Source organism: Tursiops truncatus, chromosome Y, assembly GCF_011762595.2.
Source record: "Tursiops truncatus isolate mTurTru1 chromosome Y, mTurTru1.mat.Y, whole genome shotgun sequence".
In the NCBI taxonomy this organism is placed as follows: Eukaryota; Metazoa; Chordata; class Mammalia; order Artiodactyla; family Delphinidae; genus Tursiops; species Tursiops truncatus.
This window is the reverse complement of record NC_133428.1, coordinates 5,186,953-5,206,339: the sequence shown is the minus strand read 5'-3', so window position 1 is coordinate 5,206,339 and position 19,387 is coordinate 5,186,953. Positions and strand designations below refer to the sequence as shown.

The 19,387-nt window shown below is 48.3% G+C and overlaps 1 protein-coding gene and 1 long non-coding RNA gene across 3 annotated transcripts in view; one reads left to right on the top strand and one right to left on the bottom strand.

Moving 5' to 3' along the window:
* LOC117307507 (matrix-remodeling-associated protein 5-like) overlaps positions 1-5,753 on the bottom strand; it is a 29,047-nt gene extending 23,294 nt beyond the window's left edge. Inside the window, exons 1-2 of one of the 2 annotated variants that reach the window (XM_033850208.2) lie at positions 5,190-5,753; positions 2,543-2,758 (exon numbers count right to left, since the gene is read on the bottom strand). In XM_033850208.2, coding sequence (XP_033706099.1) covers positions 2,543-2,758; positions 5,190-5,236 — 263 coding nt within the window. In that variant the 5' untranslated portion in view covers positions 5,237-5,753. Of the gene's footprint in view, positions 1-2,542; positions 2,759-3,880; positions 3,905-5,189 lie in introns of those variants that run through there. The other variant, XM_073799741.1, reaches the window with a different exon arrangement.
* A 331-nt stretch (positions 5,754-6,084) lies between these two features.
* On the top strand, positions 6,085-15,357 carry LOC141277696 (uncharacterized). The gene is made up of 3 exons (XR_012329437.1): positions 6,085-7,189; positions 11,173-11,309; positions 13,832-15,357. It is a non-coding gene; the product is annotated as an uncharacterized lncRNA (long non-coding RNA).
* The last annotated feature ends 4,030 nt before the right edge of the window (positions 15,358-19,387 follow it).

The window sequence follows — 19,387 nt, the reverse complement described above, 5'->3', positions numbered from 1 at the left end:
GACATTTAACTGCATGATATGTTCTTACTCAGAAATATTTGGAAAGTGATTTCTGAAAAAGCTTTGGGGCTGTCCAAACAGGAAACAGCAGATCTTTCTTTCAGTGCTGAGTGAGAACCCTAAAAACATCTGTGTGGGAATGAAAATTTTTCATTACTGCTCTGCCAATAATCCCTCATTCCTTGAGAGTTTTAAACCCTTTCCAGACCGTGAACAGACAACTCAGACCCTGAGTTCTATCTGTATTAGACGTTGCTATTGTTTTTTTGTTTTTTGTTTTTTGTTTCCCCCAACAAAAGGCACAATGCCAGCCTCCTTATCTGCTTCGAGACTGGTTTCCAGAAATAGTGCTGTGATATTATAAGAGTGATTTTTAAAATGTGGCACATTGAATAATGTTACAAATTAAGCCAGATGGAAGTAATATATGTGGGTGCAGTGAAGCTATTCCTTTTTTTCCCCTTTATCTTTAATATCACACAAAACCATCTCAAGATCTTATTGGAGATGGTAGGAAAAAGCATAATTTTGATATCTGTCTTTCATTCTAGTGGCAAAGCCTGTAGGACACTGTAATTCACTGTCTTCAGCATTAATTGTTTAAAATGAAACCACCAAGAACTATGTTCTCATTGAGACGTGACATAGGTTCCACGCTTACAAAACACGTCAATTTAAAGATGGGCGGAAGAGAACCCTCCTGGAAACTGTGAATGAGATGCAAACAGCTCCACAAAAAAACAGTTTATAGGTCTTGCAAGTCTCAAGCTATCACACAGCTAACTTTTGGGAGAGGATGCATGCGGTGTCTTCCCCAACCCCCCAGCCAGCCTGACAGCCCAGATCCTCAACACACAACGGGTGAGGCATTCGGGGCTCCTACACAGGAAACACAGCAGAAGACAGTCCCCCTGCACCTTCGATCCCACACTGTCTAGGGGGCTCCCCTAAGGCCTAACAGTAGCCCCGATTCTGTGCCCTGACAAGGGGTCAGCCTTGAGGGATTAGGTGGTTAACCCGCAAGAGGGACACTATGCTGAAAATGGCTCATGAAAGGGGCGACCCCTAAAGACAGAGCTCTTTTGCACCCCAGGAGGTGTAAGAAAGAAGAGAAATCATAGATAAGCTCTATTTTCCTTTCCACAAACTAGCACAGCCCATCCTGGCCTGACTCAAAGCAGCCCCAGTTCCCCTTCTGAATGAATTGTAAGATTGTGAAAAGGAAACTGGTTTTAAAATTGTAAAATGATTTAAAGATGGCAACAAGGAAACTGTTACTGTTCTCTCTGCTGGCAAAGCCAAATTGTTTTCCCCATGGAACCATCATCACTGTGTTAGATTTTTCAGAGTGTCAAATCGTAAAGTTTGCCAAACTTTTTTGGAGAAGGCTATTTAATGGTCTACTGCTACGGATTCAGTGTTTTCTCTTATTGTCTTAACTTCCCGTTCTTTTATTCTACTACTGGACTTTATAATCGATAAATGCAAGAACGGTTGAAGCTCTGTACTCAGAGATGTCTAGGCAGGTTTACAATTTTTTGTTTCATCTTATGAAAATGTCCCCACAGCGGCTATTCATCAAACCCTAAATAATTTCGTTGTTTTATGGGTGGTAGAAAGTAGCGAATAGGTTTTGTTGAAGCAGTCCAAATGATTGTTTACTATTGAAGTTGTACATTGTTTAATATGAAAATTGCACATGAGTACCTGTAATTCATAGCAATGTACACTAATGTACAGAAAGCATATATGGGTACAAAAGGAAACTAAAAATACAAAAATTCTACCCTGAAATGCTGCATTAAAATATCTGTTTAAAAGATACTAATATTGGGCTTCCCTAGTGGCGCCGTGGTTGAGAGTCTGCCTGCCGATGCAGGGGACACGGGTTCATGCCCCGGTCCGGGAAGGTCCCACATGCCGCGCAGCGGCTGGGCCCGTGAGCCATGGCCGCTGAGCCTGCGCGTCCGGAGCCTGTGCTCCGCAATGGGAGAGGCCACGGCGGTGAGAGGCCCGCGTACCGAAAAAAAAAAAAAAAAAAGATACTAATATTTTAAATAGGCAAAATCTGAAAGAACTCTTATTTCCTCAATGTCACAACTGCGTCACGCAGATAACCTACAAAGTGTCACAGATGCCTCACTTATTCCTCTTATTATTATGTAATAGTTCCTGAAGTCCATTTAGAATACTATTAGTATATTTATGTGTGTGTCATATGCTTTCATATCTGCATTAAAGAACTGTTATCAACGGAGACTTAGCAAGGAACTGAAGCTGTCCGAGACGGTTCGTTATTCAGCCTTGTGATAGAAGCTTCCGGTGACGGATCAATTCAGGTAACAGCCCCCAAAGGACCACATTTAGTATAGTTACAAATGCCCCCTCGATTCAGCCCATATAGGAGCACATAACGCAAGACACAGTGACACATAAAGGAGCATGTATTCGCAGTTACGTAAACGCACACACACATAACGAAAAACCAAATCAACACGCATGCGAGGAGGCTGCGATGGCTCAGAAAGAACGTGGTACAAACCCCAGATTGATTCTTTCCACATGTTTAGAAATCCCAGCGGGCACGGAAGCCAAGGAGCGGAACGTGCAGTGGACCTCGCTGGGAACATAGCAGGCGCAAGGATACGGACAGGCCAGCGCGGCGCGCGGATGTCCCCACAGCAGAATCAGCACCACGGAGAGTGCTCGCCACTGCGCCCGCGTTGGCATCTTGTCGGGGTGGGTCATCCCAGGACACCTGTCGTGGAACCACAAAACCAGATGTCAGGTAGCGCTTCCGTATTTCCAGCGGATCTTACTTGAATGTGCACCATGGGGGTAAGCTTCGCAAGACATCACACAGTACATGTCAGCGACACAAAACATGTGCATCAAGAAACAGAAAATTTATTTTTTAAAATCTTCCGCCATTCACTTTAATCGTTGCTATAGAATATAACCTTCCCTCCTGACTTTGGGATGACTTGGAGATCTCCCTATGCTGTGTAGGAGGGTACGGAATACACATGCCCACATACACGCCCATAAATGTACTTACATACATATGTGCGTGTATAAAGGTATACATACACAGACATATATATTTGTATAAATGTGTATATATGTGTGTGCTTATAGATACAGAGAGAGGAGAGATACATTCATGTTTCTATAATAAAATGAATAATAAAAGTAAATGTTATGCGTCCGCCTCCAACGTTATTGCCGAGCCGTTGCTTATTGTATATATCGGAATAAAAAGCTTCTCAGGAAGGCCGTTATTATCAGAAGGGTTTCCTTCTTTTAATGCCATTCCTTAAAGTTTTAATTATATCTTCTTCAAGTGCTTACAGAGGCATTCACTAAAGCGAAATATGTTCCATTATATGTGGTTTTGTTTATGACCCTTCATTGTTTTTTCCTTGGAAGAGCCCAAATGTTGAGATGGTGCAGCACCAGAGTTACCGGAGAGGAAATTTGGGGCAAACCTCTGAAAAATCTGCCACTAGAGAAAGAGGAAAGGAATTATTTCCTGATGAAGAATCTTGAGGCAAACAAAAAAGATCAGTAAGACAAAAGAAAAAAAAAAAGGGAGAAGGAGAAAGAGAGAAGGAAGGAAGGAAGCAAGGAAGGGAGGGAAGGAAAGAAACGGTCAGATAAATGTTAGGTTGTGGGCTTCCCTGGTGGCGCAGTGGTTGAGAGTCCGCCTGCCGATGCAGGGGACGTGGGTTCGTGCCCCGGTCCGGGAAGATCCCACATGCCACGGAGCGGCTGGGCCCGTGAGCCATGGCTGCGGAGCCTGGGCTCCGCCACGGGAGAGGCCACAAGAGTGAGAGGCCCGCGTACCGGAAAAAAAAAAAAATTAGGTTGCATCAGCTACCTCATTTAGAATGTCCGTGATTATTTTTTCATGCATCGGTCATGCCTTCCTTCATCGACTCATATTTCTGTCAACTCTTGCATGAAGTTTATTTGCAGAGAAGTAACACACATGGAGAGTAAAGGGCACGGAAGAGAAACGCGCCTGTCGGTTCGTCCCTGCTCTGGGCAAGCCCTCACTTCTGATCATAAACTCTCCCTCCGCTGACACGCGGTAGGGACACCCCGAGGCCGCAGCCCTTCCATCCGTTACAGGGCCTCCAAAGAGATGCTCTCTAAAATCCGGACGCGTCTCGCCTTTCAGCTGCCCCTCCAGAGCTGTCGGTGCAGGCGGCCGCGCAACAGGCAAGCGCAGCTTCCTCCGCTGCCGCTTTGCGGAGAGCAGCCGGCTGGCTCTGCTGAGCCCAAGTCTCCCCCGCTCCCGCCTGCGCGCTTGACTTCCGCCCTGGCTTTCTGCCGACGGCCTCCCGATGCCCCCTCCCCAGCCGCGCTCCGCATCCTGCCTTCCAGCCGGCTCCCCCCGGAAGACCGCAGGAACGCTCCCCCGGGAACCCTGGTCCCGAGGTCTCGAGGGAAAGCGCCCTGAGCCTGCAGGACCTCCCGGCACGCCCGGAGAACCCCGGGAGGCTGGCCACGGGACACCAGGCGATAGACAACCTGGAGGGGCCGGGCGCGCGGCCCTGCGCCCCTGGCCGGCTTCCAGCGCCCGCGCTCACGCGGCGGGCAGGCGGCGCGGTGAACGCCGAGCCTTCCCCGAGCGCGGCTCGGGTGGCCCCGCGGGTCTCTGAGGCCTGGCACCCGGGCAGCGAAGGACGTCTCTCCCAGACGGTGACTTCCTCAGCTCCCGCGCTGCTCAGCCCCCGGCTGAGGGGGGCTTCGCGTCTCCCCCTTTCCAGGGGAAGACGAAGGGGGAGAAGGACGAGAGTCTCAGCCCCCGGAGCGAGGCGGCCCTGCAGCGGCGGTGTCCCCCGCCAACGCAAGAGCGCAATCGCTTACGCTGGGGGATCCCCTTGGTGACGCCCTGGAAACCGGGGAGGGATGAATGAGAGGTCGCGAGGGGGAGGGAGGAGAGAAGAAAGGCTCGGGGGTTCCTTAGACCTACTCAGCGCATCTTCCCGGAGGATTCCGTCAGCCTCTCGCCTGGACGGAAGCCGGCCCCTCGGCCCCTCCACTGTAGTGCCAGGAAACAGTTCAACACGTCTGCTTGCCCTCGCCCCCCGCGGCACAGGTCCGTCCCGCACTCTCGTCACCCGCCCCTGGCAGACAGAGCCGGCTCCCCGCCGCGCGCCCCGGCCGCCCTCGGTCCTCACCTGTCCTTCGGAAGCCGCGGCACACGGGAGCGCTGCGCCCAGAGCATCCGCGGGGCCGGCGCGCGCGCGTCACCGCCGGGGGTCCGCCGGGGCCATGCCCTTCCCGGGGCCGGGGGCGAGGCGGCGCGGCTTCCCAGCGCGGCGCGGCGAGCCGGCGCCCTTTTATGCGCGTCGCCCAGAGACTTCCCCGAGTGCACGCCTCGGCCCACCCCCGCCCTGCCCCACCCCGGGGAGACGGGGCGCGGGCCCCGGCGCAGGGACCCTGGCCGCGCCGCTCTGCGCTCAGCCCTCCTCTCGGCTCTTCATGGCGCCGCGTCCCGAGTGGGCACGCCTCGTCCACGCCGCCGGGACGACCGGCAGGGGCCAAGCGCACACGGCTTTGGGAAGGAGGGCTGCGGGTCCAAGACGAACTCTGGGGACCCGCGGGAGGGGCAGAGGCCCGGAGCGCGGTGCGAACTGCTGCTCGAAGTCCGCACCCGGAGCGCCCTTCCCAGCAGAGTTGGAGAGGGTCTCCTTCTTTCCGCAGAGGAGAGAGGGAACAGGGTTTGCACTCTTCCGGGCGGGTCGGAGTGTTCTCTGGCCGCGCCTCCGAACCCCGGGGTTGGCAAGAGCCGGCTGCGCCCGCCGGCATCCCACCGCCCCCCCGACCCGGAGGGGCAGGCGCGGCTGCCACGTGAGCCCCGCGGCCACGCCCTCCCGCCTCTGCTGTGGCTCCTGGCCGCCAGCCTCCCTCCCCCTGCCAGGATCTTCCTGCCAAAAAGGTGGAATGCTCTCGTCCCGTTTGGAGAGCCCGAGGGGGGCTGGGCCGCTGCCGGCATTCTGGGGAGCCCGGTGGTACTTGCTGGGGCAAGTGACAACCGCTTGTGGACAGGGCGAAATAACAGAGGTTGGCGAGGACCCTGCGTCCCCAACGCAGAAGGGAAAGGGAGAGGAGGAGGTATCCTGGTTCCCAGGAGGAATCAGATCTGGGCAAGGGGACCAAGGGGTCAGGTGAGGACTTTCATCAGCAGAGCCCCCCTGGGCAGAGCTAGGAAGAGCACCCACTGTGAAGAGAAAGAAACAGGGGTGTCCCAGGGCCGGCATCCAGGAGGGGAACATGCCAGGTGTCCTGAGTGAGCCTGCGGCATGCCTGGTACCTGTCCAAGAGCTGCCAGGAGGTGTCCAGAAATGAACCTTCAGATGAGCTGCTTCTGATGCACCCAGTATGGACTGGCCTGGTTTCTCCTGAAAAGTGTGTAGGAGGGACTTCCCTGGTGGCACCGTGGATAAGACTCTGTGGTCCCAGGGCAAGGGGCCTGGGTTAGATTCCACACGCATGCCGCAACTAAGACCCACTGCAACCAGAAACAACAAAAAAGTGTCTAGGAATTCCTCACTGCCCCTTGCCCAAGGTGGCGGGCATCCACCAGGTAGATCAGGGGCCAGTTCATAAGTGGGTCCATTCACTGCGTCCATTAGCAATAATGTGTGTTGACATATTTCCAGGGACTGGTTTTAGGGATCCTCTTTCTTGACATGCCCCAAACCCTTTAATTACATTTATTAAAAACCTGTCCCCAGAACATCTCCTTAGCTTTCTTGCGTGGCTTTGCCATCCACCTACTCAGCTAAACTGGAAACCCAAGTCACGGTCCCCATGTGCCTCTCCTCTAGGACCTTGAAGCCAACTGGTGGCCAAGTCTAGTGGATTGCGACTCCTGAGAATTGCTGAGCCCAACGGCCTTGCCCACTCGGTACGGTAGTCTGGTGCTCAAGTCTTAGCTTCTGCCTGCCTCTTCCTTCATCCATTGTTTCTTTGTCCCACCACCAACCTGGAGGGCTGCCCCATCCTCAAAACAAGTTCTGAAGTTGTCCACGGTGACACATGACATGGCAGGGTCTTGCCAGCCTGTCCAGGGACCTTGTATCTGCTGATGTCCCGGCTTTGAAGAAATGGTAGCAGACCCCTCCCTTCTTCTCTTCCTCCTTCTTGTGACGTCCATGCACGTTCTCATCTTGAGGTACGTATTTCAGTCCATCGTGTGTCCCTTCCCTACCGCTGTTTGATGATCTCTTCTTCAGCCTCCATCTCATAGCACTTTCCAACATTCCTGCCCATCCATGTGGCCCTTTGCTTGTCTTATGGCCAGTTACTTGCCCTTGTCTAATTATATGGTTACGTTTCGAAACCCGGAAACTAGCACAGAGCTTAGCACACCCTAGGAGCTCAAACAAATGCATGAATAAGTGAGTGAGGGAATGAATGAGGTTCAATTCTACTAAGAAATGTGTAGATTTAAAAAGTCACAATGCATAACGGATATGACAACTCCATGAATACAGCCTTACGGATTTTCCATGATTCCATAATTTTTTAAAAAAAATCAATAGTTTGGTGTATTTATTCCTTTTGTTTCGACATTTATTCTGCTCCCTCGGTGGTTAGCTCCGGAAACCATGTTTGATTTACTGTTGGATCCCCAGAAATGCCAAGAAAATTCCTTGAATACGGAGGGTTTTAAATACATATCGGTTGAATTAAATGTACCTGTTTCCCCACAATTCCACAAGGTGGAGGCTGCGGAGGGTAGAGGGGACAAGGGCCAGGTCGGTAAGTTAGGACAGCGCGGAACGTGCTTTCTGAGGCAAGGAGTGATTTGACCTCCAAAGCGACAAGAGGTTGGAGTCCATCAGAGTCACCAAACGCCATGTGATTTGGGGGATGGCAGCTCCTTGCACGGTGCGCCCCACGATTTTATCAGCAATTGCTTCTCCATCTTTCTCATTCTAGCGGCATCTGTCTTCTTGAAGGATTCTGTCTGCATCACCGTAAGAGCCCTCCCATCCACTCTTCTCATTGGACCCCCTTAACAGCAGAGCCATTGGTAAAGAGTACAGACAGCTGGGCTTACGCCCTCCTTTCCTCCTTCCCACTCTTTCTTGGCTGGGCAGAAACCTTCCCTAAAATCAGCTTCCCCAAACGTAACATAAAAACAATGATGCCCATCTTTCAGGGCTGCTGTGACCACAGGATGCAATCCTGTAGACAAAGACCTGAACACAGGACCTGTGTCGTACCCGTGGTTAATACACAGGATCTGTGGAACCTACACTCCTTTATGTTTTACTCCTTTCTTATATCTTTCATCCTCTTACCTGATTTCTCCCCAAGACAGGATCTCTGGGGATACAGTGGCTGTTTCTTGCTTGACCAGGCGCTCTGAATCTTGAATGGGAGAGTTTCATGTTCTAGGGGGGGCTGTGCATGACCACGGGATTATATGGTTTTTTGCTTAACAGGGATTGTAAAAGTAAATCCTGCGTCAGCGGCTGCTACCCAGCCTCCATAATCAGATGAAGGACTGACCCTACATATTATAGGATGACTGGAGAGAAAGGAAAAAAAAAAAGTCTGCACAGGAAACGTCTCCTCGCATAACTGGGAAATCCCAGGGGTAGACTAATAGCTAGTGGGGATGTATCTTTATCTGAGCAGAAAGAGGCTTTCAGGAATGTTGCATGTGAAACTTGCCCCGGGTCTGTCTAGGGTAAGCCTTAAATGAGAATACAAGCTACTGGCAACCTCTCTGAAAACGAGGGGATATTTTTGTTTCACCTCGTTCCTTCATACCACAGTCAGTGGAAGTCTCCCATTCTGCTACATTTACTAAAATGCTTCCAGATTTTTCTCAACAGCGAATTTTTAGAACAAAAAAATAAGAAGTACACCTCAGAGGAACTCCCCAGATCTCCCAAGCACAGTTGAATTATATCTGCAAAATGGGCTGGAGCAAATTCTGCTCAGCGGGGAGGGTAGAAATCTACAGAAAAAGCATCAGATACAGACGTGATCTCAGTCCGACCCACCATGGGGGACGCGCTGAAGGGGACTGCTCGGCAAACTGGAAGCTATTTCTCCATCCCTCCCCCTTATCTGAGCCGGAAGCATCTAGAACAAGTCACAGACACAGGCTCTTCCACTCTGGGTCTCCAGATTCTGCTTGGTAGGAAACCAAGTGCAGGGGGATAAGATAATGGAATTTCAGCTCTCTCCTCCATGCCACGGGATCCCATGCAGACTGGGGTCAGCAGCCCACGCCACGGCACCCGTTCAAAGACCTCAGCTCTGGGGCTTCCCTGGTGGCGCAGTGGTTGAGAGTCCGCCTGCCGATGCAGGGGACGCGGGTTCGTGCCCCGGTCCGGGAAGATCCCACATGCCGCGGAGCGGCTGGGCCCGTGAGCCATGGCCGCTGAGCCTGCGCGTCTGGAGCCTGTGCTCTGCAACGGGAGAGGCCACAGCGGTGGGAGGCCCGCGTACCGCAAAAAAAAAAAAAAAAGAAAAAGAAAAAGAAGAAGAGAAAAAAAGACCTCAGCTCTGGATGGCAACGTGTCAGAAACCAAGATCGGGCTTCCGTTTCGAAATAAAAGTTACCAGTGGTCTCTACCTCAAGGTGAAACTATTCATTCCGGAGAGATGTCCTGTGATGGCGACTATCCAACCTTCTACGCAGTGTCAAGACTTGTGGTTTTCGGTGTGTGTTTTTTTTTTTTTTTTTGGACCAAGCATTTTGACCTGCATTTATGCTGATTTTACATCCTGCCTCTAGGAATACAAATCAAGTAGCTTCTCTGGGATTTCATACGGCAGGTGCACGAAAGGCTGGAATGAAAGGTCACTAAAAGCTACTTCTGGGACTTCCCTGGCGTTCCAGTGGTTAAGACTCCGCGCTTCCACTGCAGGGGGCGAGGGTTTGATCCCTGGCCCTTTCGTGGGTCTCATAAGGCTAGATCCCAGGGTATTTCTCTCACCTGTGGATGCATTCAAGACACCAGGTAAGGTCCCTCGTGCTTTGGGAACATGCCTCTTTCATGAATTAGGACGGGCAGCCTCACTTACGGACAACAGATGACTTATGCAGAGAATTTAAGTCATTCTGAAAACAGACAAGCAGGAAGACATTCTTGTGTCTGGTGACCGTCAGTCCTCCCTGCACATCGCGGAAGAGAAACACGGATTTGCCGAACTGTCAGTGGCGTGGGCACGGACAACACACAGGCACGCGTTGTAAGCAGAAGAGCTTAGACAGGCACCCAAACCCAAACTGAGTTCAAAGAAGTTACAACAGTCTTTGGGACATGGTCTTTAAAGATGCAAAGAGAATTTACTTAGGAATAAAGTGGAAGGAACACATGACTCAAAACGATTAGAAAGCGTGAAGCAGAAAATGATGTTCTGTTCGTGGTTTACCAAAGAAGAACACGGCAAAGAAAATACTTAGAAACAGAAACTGCGTGGTATCGTTAGGACTCCTAATTAGCCTTCAAACTTGGATCGTACCTATATGAGTTTTCAGTGGCTGCTGTAATGAACTACCATAAAATTTGTGGTTTAAAACAACAGAAATCTGACTGTGCTCCGCTCTGAAGACCAGACGTCTGAGGTCAAGGTGTCCCAGGACCGCGCTCCCTCCAGAGGCTCCAGGGGAGGGTCCTTCCCGCCTCTTCCAGCTCCTGGGGGCTCCAGGCGTCCCTGGGCTTGTGGCCGCGTCCCTCCCATCTCTGCCTCTGTCTTCACAGGGCTTCTCCTCTGTGTCTGGGCCTCTCCTCTTCTGTGTCTTAGAAGGACCCTGTCATTGGATGTAGGGCCACCCTCCTCCAGGAGGACCTCATCTCAGACCCTTCCCTGCACCACATCTGCAGAGCGAGACCCTCTTTCCAAATAAGGTCCCGTTCTGAGGTCACAGTTGGACATGAATTTTGAGGGGATACTGTTTGCCTTACGGCACTACCTGTTTGCCCTGTAAAAGGGTAAAATGTGTCACATTGACATCGACCGTGGAAGCAGTAAATCAGCCCCTAACAACCTTAAAATGTCATGTTTTTAAAGTAATGATAGAAATATCGCGATAGAGGAACTAGAACCCTATCATAGTGCCTACCTGAAAATGTAGGTCCCTGGTGTGGGGTACACTGATATAGGATGGTTTTTTTTTTCTTGTTCCAGCATCTAGAACCTCCAGACCCAGCAGAAACACAGTCGTTCCCGGCATTGCTCTTCTCTGAGTCCTAAACTGGGTTCAAGTGGGATCGGCCAGGTTCACGTCATCCTACAATGCTGGGCCATGATTGGCTGGCACCACGGTGAGCAATCGCTGATGGACCTTCTGCACCAATCAAAATGCCTGGCTCCCGGATACAAATGATTGGTGCACAGGTGAGCACATGACCCAGGCCAGGCCAGTCACGATCCATGCTCAGAATTTCTCAAACAGAGATGGAGACGCAGTTCCTGGTGATGCCCAGTGGGCACGTGTGAAGACCCAGAGCCGCCATATTTCTTGTCCCGGTGAGGAAGGCTGTTTAAGAAAGTGAGGTCAACATTTTGGAGAACCAGAAAGGGGAGATGCAGCAGAGAGCACTTGCCTTTTTTTTTTTTCTTTTCTTTTCTTTCTTTTTTGGCCTCGCTGTGCAGCTTGGCGGGGGGTGGGGGGCGTCTAACTTTCCCGACCAGGGACTGAACCCGCAGCCTCAGCAGTGAGAACGCAGAGTACTCATCACTGGACCACCAGGGAATTCCCACCTTTGCTTCCTTCTCAAGGTTCATGTGGGTTCCAGTAACCTCCCTGTCTTGCCTGAGTTGGTTCAGCTGAGCTGATAGCTTTTCCTGTTATGGATCAAAGCAGAAATGCCCAATAGATCGTGTTCCACTCCATCTGCCCCATAAAGACAGATGTTCTGCCCTCAGATGCGTTGGTTTATTGTGGGGAACTACAGATTAACTATCACAAAAGACGCTGCCTCAGGACCTTTGCACTGACTGTGTCTGCTCCCTGGAGTGCTCATTCCCCAGATTCCCCCATGCCTTCCTCTGGACCTTCTCCTGGTCTTTGCTCAGGGGGGTCCCTTTCGGCAAGTCCTCCTCTGACCACTCCCCCTATACTTTTCACTCGTCTTTCCAGCTTTATTCTTCCACAGGTTGGAGCTGAGAAGAGACAGATGGACCTGAGGAGAGGCAGATCGAAGTGGGTGGCAGCTTTGAGTTTCAAGGTCATTGTGATCTCCACGGACTGCATAGTTTCCCTTTGATTCAGGCAACTTTCCATCACCTTTCAGCACACACTTAGCCAACAGGCACCTTTATTGCTTTCCTAACTTGAGTTGGGTTTTTGTTACTTGCCATGAAAACAGTTCTCAGTGATATAACAATCACCGTTGAAACGTTAACCCAGTTTTGTTTTTTTTTAAAATTGCACCACTTAGAACAAATGATAATGTAAGATTCATCACTTTCTGAACCAACAAAACCTGTATGGTTGAAAGAAAAATGTATGTTTGCTTTGTTTTCATTACGATGCTATGTTTTATTATTATTAGAACACATAGTCATTTATGCGTGAGTTTCATTTTTTTCCTGAAAAGGGTTTTCAGGATTTCCTGAAAATAATTCCTAAGGTAACGGTTTACAACCGGTCCTTCCCCATTTGTTTCTCAGGCATAATCGTTATGAATATAAGCGTATGCATTAATATTTATCTTTCATGTTTTACAGTGTTTTTAATGGCATACACCCATATATACATGCTTGACTGTATATAAAAATTCTGAAGAAGTTAAATCGTTAATTGTTACTTCTGACATTTAAGACCGAAAAACAAGGGGGGTAGACAAAAAACGTTTAGGGTTTGTATTCTTTTTTTTTTTTGCAATATGAGTTTTTAGTTTTATACCCAAAGGGGCCTTTGTTTGGTTTAGAAATGTCTCCTGATTTTTATAACAATACAGTGGAATGTTTTATTGTCTTGGAATTTAAATGTGAAGCTATTAAGGACTATGATGCGAGCCCAGTCAAAGATGTTAGCCCAGTCAAAGCCCAGTCCAGTAAAAGATCCAGGACATATAATGCTTTTAATTTGGGGGATTCCTTCTTCTTTTAACTTAGAATAATCTTTTAAGAAGGAATATTTCTTGCTCAAATGAAATGTGTCCAAAGTTTAGTCATTCTTTGACTTCCACTTTTATTTTATCAAGGTAAAAGTCACACCATACAAAATGTACCATTTGAACCACTTTAAAGGGCACAATTCAGTGGCTTTAGAGCGTCCACCGTCTTGTGCAACTGTCACCACTACCTGCTTCCAAAACATTTACGTCATCCCCAGAGGAGACCCATTAAGGGGTCACTCTTCATTTTCCACACCTCCTCCCACCCCCAGCCCCTGGCGACCGCTCATCTGCTTTCTGTGTCCCTAGATTTACCTCGTTGGGACATTTCCTATAAGTGGGATCATAGGGTATGTGGTCTTTTGTGTGTGGCTTCTTTCACTCAGCAAAATGTCTTCAAGGTTCATCTATGTTATAGCCTGTACTCATACTTCATTCATTTTTAGGGTTGAATACCATTCCACTGTATGGCTGGACCACGTTTTGTTTATCCACTCATGCACGGGTGGATAGGTAGAATGCACTGAAATGCTTTTTAGAAAAGAGCCAAAGATGTAGGACTCTGCTGTAGACCTAGTGAAACAGGCATGGTTCTGCAGGTCAGCAAATGACCACGGGTGACTGTGACACGCAGAGACTCCGATTCACACCTTGCATCCACAGTTCTTGTATTTTTTGCAGGGAAAGGCAAGCTTTGCTCCTAATGTCTCTCCTCTCCACAGGGATGGAATGCATGAGAAATCTCTCTGGATCCCACGTGCAGCATCATTCCATAGAATCACTGACGACAAAATCATTTTTAAGATTCTCATAGTTGTGTTGGATTTTGCTGACTTGTACTTAGCGGCTGACTTGACTCAATTACAGGCATTTGACTCCGAATTTCCTGCCTAGGGGCAAGGGTTATGTCAACTTACAATTTGCATAGATAAAACGATATTTAGGAAGAACTGGCAAAGTGTGTCTGGCATGAAGACTTTTCTCTATAGCGTAGGTGGAATTCTGCCCATTTTAGGCGTTTCTAAATCAGAGAACAGAGAATGAGAGCACACAGATATCCCTTTGCTTGCTAGTAGTTTAAGTTAGATGTAACTCGTTCAAGGAAAAGTATACTTTATGGCTGTGGATGCCTTGACCACCAAGGTTCACACCGATGAGCCATGGTCAGGACTTTAAGGTCTCAGTAGAATGAAGATAGAATCCGTCCTGAGGTGGACACGTACTCACATAACCCCGATTCAACTCAGAGCTCTGAGGCGGAGGGATAAATTGGCAGACTGGGATTGACATATACACACTACTGTATGTAAAATAGACAACCAATAAGGACCTGCTGTAGAGCCCAGGGAACTCTACTCAACACTCCGTAATGACCTATATGGGAAAAGAACCTAAAAAAGAGTGGATATATGTATATGTATAACGGATTCACTTTGCTGTACACCTGAAACTAATACAGCACTGTAAATCAACTACACTCCAATAAAAATTTTTTAAAATAAAATAAAATACATCAAAATGATAAAGCAACAAACAAACAAACAACCTCAGAGCTCTGAGACCGGATTCTGGACCCAAAGGGATGCCACGCTGCGCTCCCGTACGCGTTGGCAAGAGGAGAAAAGGATCCCAGACGTATCTTGTCATTGAACAAGTCCAAACACCAGACTCTGAAATCCCAGGTACTTGGTGAAGTCTTGGCCCCACGAGGATGACACAGGAATACACAGGAAGCTTCTCCTTCCAGCCTCTATCAGAAGACCTTCGAGGGCAGGAGTCCCCGTCAAGCAGAGGTCGTGGACGAGCAGATGACTCCGTATTTTGCACTTTCCTAACATGTGAAATACTCATTCCTGGAAAGGACTCAGAGAAGCTCTCCAATGAAGCACCCGTTTAGAGTCATCACCTGTGGCTGTTCTCCCAACGTCACTGGTCTACCCCCAGAATCAAGTAGTCAAGTTATAACGAAAGCCTCATAGAAACAATGTTACCCCAGCAAGTGTGGGTTTTGTCAGACTTTGTCTATTACTACTTCTTAATGTAGTCTGTTTTTTTTCTGAATGGAGTAAGATAATCTATTCATCATTTCTATCTCTCATCTACCTACCTGCCTATATCTATTATACCTAAGATAAATGAATGCAACGAATTTCCATTAATTTGACCAAAAAAATAGCCTTATCCAAAGGTTTGCTCGAAATTTTTGAGTCTGATGATTTCTTCTTAAATAAAATAACAATAAACTGCATTCCACATTAAAAAAAAAATGAGATCCTGCTTTCAATTCTTTTGACTATATACCCAGAAGTGGGATTGTTGGATCATACGGTGGTTTTATGTTTCATTTTTTGTGAAACTCCCATAGTGTGTTCTCTCCCAACTGTACCATTTTACACCCCCACCGACAATGCTGATTGTTTAACATCTTCACCAACACTTGTCGTTTTCTGTTTGTGTGCTTGTATTTTTTTTGTTTGTTTGTTTTTATAGTAGCCACCCTAATGAGTGTGAGCCGATACCTCATTATAGTTTTGATTTGCATTTCCGTGATGGTTAGCTATGTTGAGCATCTTTTCATGTGCCTGTTGGCCATCTGTATATCTTCTTCGGAGAAATGTCTATTCAAGTCCTTGGCTTGTTTTTTAATTGGGTATTTTGAGTCAAAATCACCAATGTGGCGTCCCCTGCCATTGCTTTGTTGCTGTTGTTGAGTTTTAGAAGTCTGATATGTACGGTGGATGTGCGTCCCTTATCAAGTATTTAATTTGCAAATGTTTTCTCCCACTGGGAGGGTTGCCTTTTTATCTGTTGATATTGCCTTTTGATGCACAAAATTTCTTAATTCTCATGAGGTCCACTCTGTCTATGTTTCCTTTTGTTGCCTGTGCCTTTGGTACGCTGTCCAAGAAATCATTGCTAAATCTAGCGTTGTAAAGCTTTGCCCTAGACTTGCTTCTCCCCATATAATTCAATGACACCAACTTATCAACCCTGGTGATGATTTACCACCTGGATACTCTTCTAACCTAAGGATCACACTGTCAGGAGGACAACATCAATCTAATGATCCTAGTTTTCCAGTTTCCCAAGTTTCCCCTCAAACCTTCTTTCTTTAAAAGTGCTTACTGAGCCACTCACTACTGCAAATTCGATTCGATAATTGAACCGTTAAATGCGACATGAATTTAAGAACATCCTTTGAGTTTCCTCCTTCAGCCCGTCCTGGAAAAAAGTGCTAAGCGCATGTGAATTGGAATCTTGAAATAGGAGGTCTGCCTTCTACATGGACCACCCACCTTCTCCCCATGCGTCATGCAAGGTATCTGAGAGAAGCTACTTTTGTTCACTTAGCCAAATATCCTGTATCCTTAAGTGACACACACCGTGCAGTGATATTATATAACAGTGTTTCCAAGAGAGACAAAACATTTCATGACTGTTAAGGAAGGAAAAAGCAACTAATATGTTCATACAGAAAGTTCAACCCTGGGGCCAACACACCTATTAAACACCTGGAAAATTATATATATATATATATATATATATATATATATATATATATACACACATATATATATACTGTATATTTTTTGAAGGAATAGATACAATTTACATACTTTCCACGTATGGAAATGATAGTCTGTGTGTATAATCTAGGGAGCTAAGTTAATTGCAAAGGAATACACTGCTGCAATACCAAGTATCACCTTGACTGGGGCGGGAAATGGGTACAGATCCAGAGAAAGTCAGATGACCTAGATCCTTCTTTAATTTTAGTGGTTAGGAAACCTATAAAGAGAGGGACATAATAGCCCATGGGCTTAACTCAGGATGGCTATTTCAGAAAAAAGTGAGAGCACAGATCAGTGTACTTCAAAAGGAAAAACTTCAAGGAGGGCAGTTTCCTATTTGTTTAGATAGTCCCCATCTGATTTTATCACCCCATTAATGGCTAAAGTAATTCCACACCACCCTCGCCAAGCTCCTGAATGAGTTGACTGCCTCCAGTGGTGGGGGCTTGGTTCTTTGAGGGGCATGCCAAAATCTATCACATGCAGCCCCCAATCCATCTCTTTGTAACTTTCATGGGTCACAGGTATGCCCCAAGTGGACATCTAAGATGTCTGTCTGTGGTACTTCACCTCCATGGCAGCCCTTTGAAAGTCAAAAAAAAAAAATCCCTGTGCTTCCCGTGTTTTATTTCCTTTAGAATACATACATGTCCGTGCACGTCCTGGTGAAAAGCCCTTGTACCAGGCTTTGCTTTTCTATATTCTTTCAAAATAAGAGTACTCTTCGCTCATGGGTATCCAGGTGGGGCTAGGTAGGGACGCGAGGGCTGTATGTACACTTCAGCTGATGGAGCTTAGTGTCATAGTATTGGGTTGGCCAAAAAGTTCATTCGGGTTTTTCTGTAACATCTTATGGAAAAACCCAAACTTTTTGGCCAACCCAAAATACATCATCTGATCTGGGAAGGTGTTTCTTATGACCAATTCTCATTGAATCCGTTGTAGATTTTTGTAAAAGCTTTCACAGGCATTTAGAAATCTTGAAACTGAGCAGGGCCCTGGGGGGCTCTTGGGCACAAAAGCCTTTCTGTGTCCCCCCTGTTTCTTGATTACAGGAAGTAGGCTTCATTCAGCCTTCCCTGAGTTCCAAAGGGCAGGTTCAGACAGATGTTAATCAGGGAAGGGAGGGGATGCAGAGATAAGGGAGGAGCAGTGAAGAAACAACAGTGCAGCCTTGGGGCAGGTCCTGGTTCCCCCTCCAGGGATACACAGAACAATATCTTTGAGCCGTCTTGCAGATACTGAAACCTCCACCAGGCAAGAGAAGTTAACTGCATGCTGCCCACCGGCACGCACACCTCGGACGCTTGGAACCAGAAGGTTGATGATGCCGACTCCCACCTACCTCCCCACCAACCAATGAGAAGAAGGTCCACGGGCTGACCACGCCCCCTTTGAACCATGACTGTAAAACTCCTTCCTAACCCCCTCCAGGTCAGGACACAAAGTTTTGAGGGTATGAGCCCACTGTGGCCCCCTTTGCCTGGCAAAGCAAGAAAGCTATTCTCTTCTACTTCACCCCAAAGCTGTGTCTCCGAGAATTAATTCAGTGTCCGGGTAACAGAGGCTGGATTCAGCTTCAGTCTCTGCGCATCGGGTGTGGAGATAACAAGTGCCGCTGTGCAGAGTGGGAGCAGGTGTCTTCTCCAGGTGGGCCCTACGTCATCACAGGGGTCCTTGGAAAAGGGAGGCCAGAGACTCAAAGCTTGAAAAGGACATGTGATCTGAGAAACAGGTTGGATTGATGTGACGACGGGGCCGTGAGCCAAGGACTTCAGACAGAGTTTTTTTTTTTTTGGCCGCGCGGCATGTGGGATCTCAGTTCCCCGACCAGATATCGACCCTGTGTCCTCTGCCTTGGAAGCGCGGTCTTAACAGCCGGACCAGCAGGGAAGTCCCTGGACAGATTTACAAGCTGGAAAGATAAGAAACAGGTTCTGTCTCGGTGCCTGCGAAAGGAACCAAGCCTGCCCACACTTTGATTTCAGAACTTTGTGTCCAGAGCGCGAAGAGAATACATCTGTGTTGTTCTGAGCTGCTAAGCGGTGGCGGTATTGTTACAGCAGCCCCAGGAGACAATAGACTTAGATCCTGTCGGTCAAGCTGCAGCACGAGATAGATCCCTTCAGCCCCTTTAAACCTACTGGAAGCCTCTTTCTCCAAATGCTGAATGGTTTATTAAGATACCGTCTCTTGGGACTTCCCTGGTGGCGCAGTGGTTGAGAGTCCTCCTGCCGACGCAGGGGACACGGGTTCGTGCCCCGGTCCGGGAAGATCCCACATGCCGCGGAGCGGCTGGGTCCGTGAGCCATGGCCGCTGAGCCTGCGCGTCCGGAGCCTGTGCTCCGCAACGGGAGAGGCTGCAACAGTGAGAGGCCCGCGTACCGCAAAAACAAACAAACAAAAAAAAAAAGAAAAAAAAATAAGATGCCGTCTCTTCAGAGTGGCTCTCCTGCTTCCCTTTGTTCCAGAATAAGCTTCCCCCCTCCCTGTGGACTGATGGACTTTTGGAAACAGTCGTGAATACTTGGATTTGGTATTTATTGCATCGTCTCTAACCGCTCCCCCTGGAACATGAGGTCAACGGGATTGTCAGCATTCTCACTGCATTTTTCTAAGAACGTGCCTGGAACCATCAGTCTATATTGGAGGGAGAAATGGGCGTGCCCAGGTTTAGGGGGTGGAGTGCTAAATGAGTACAAAGTA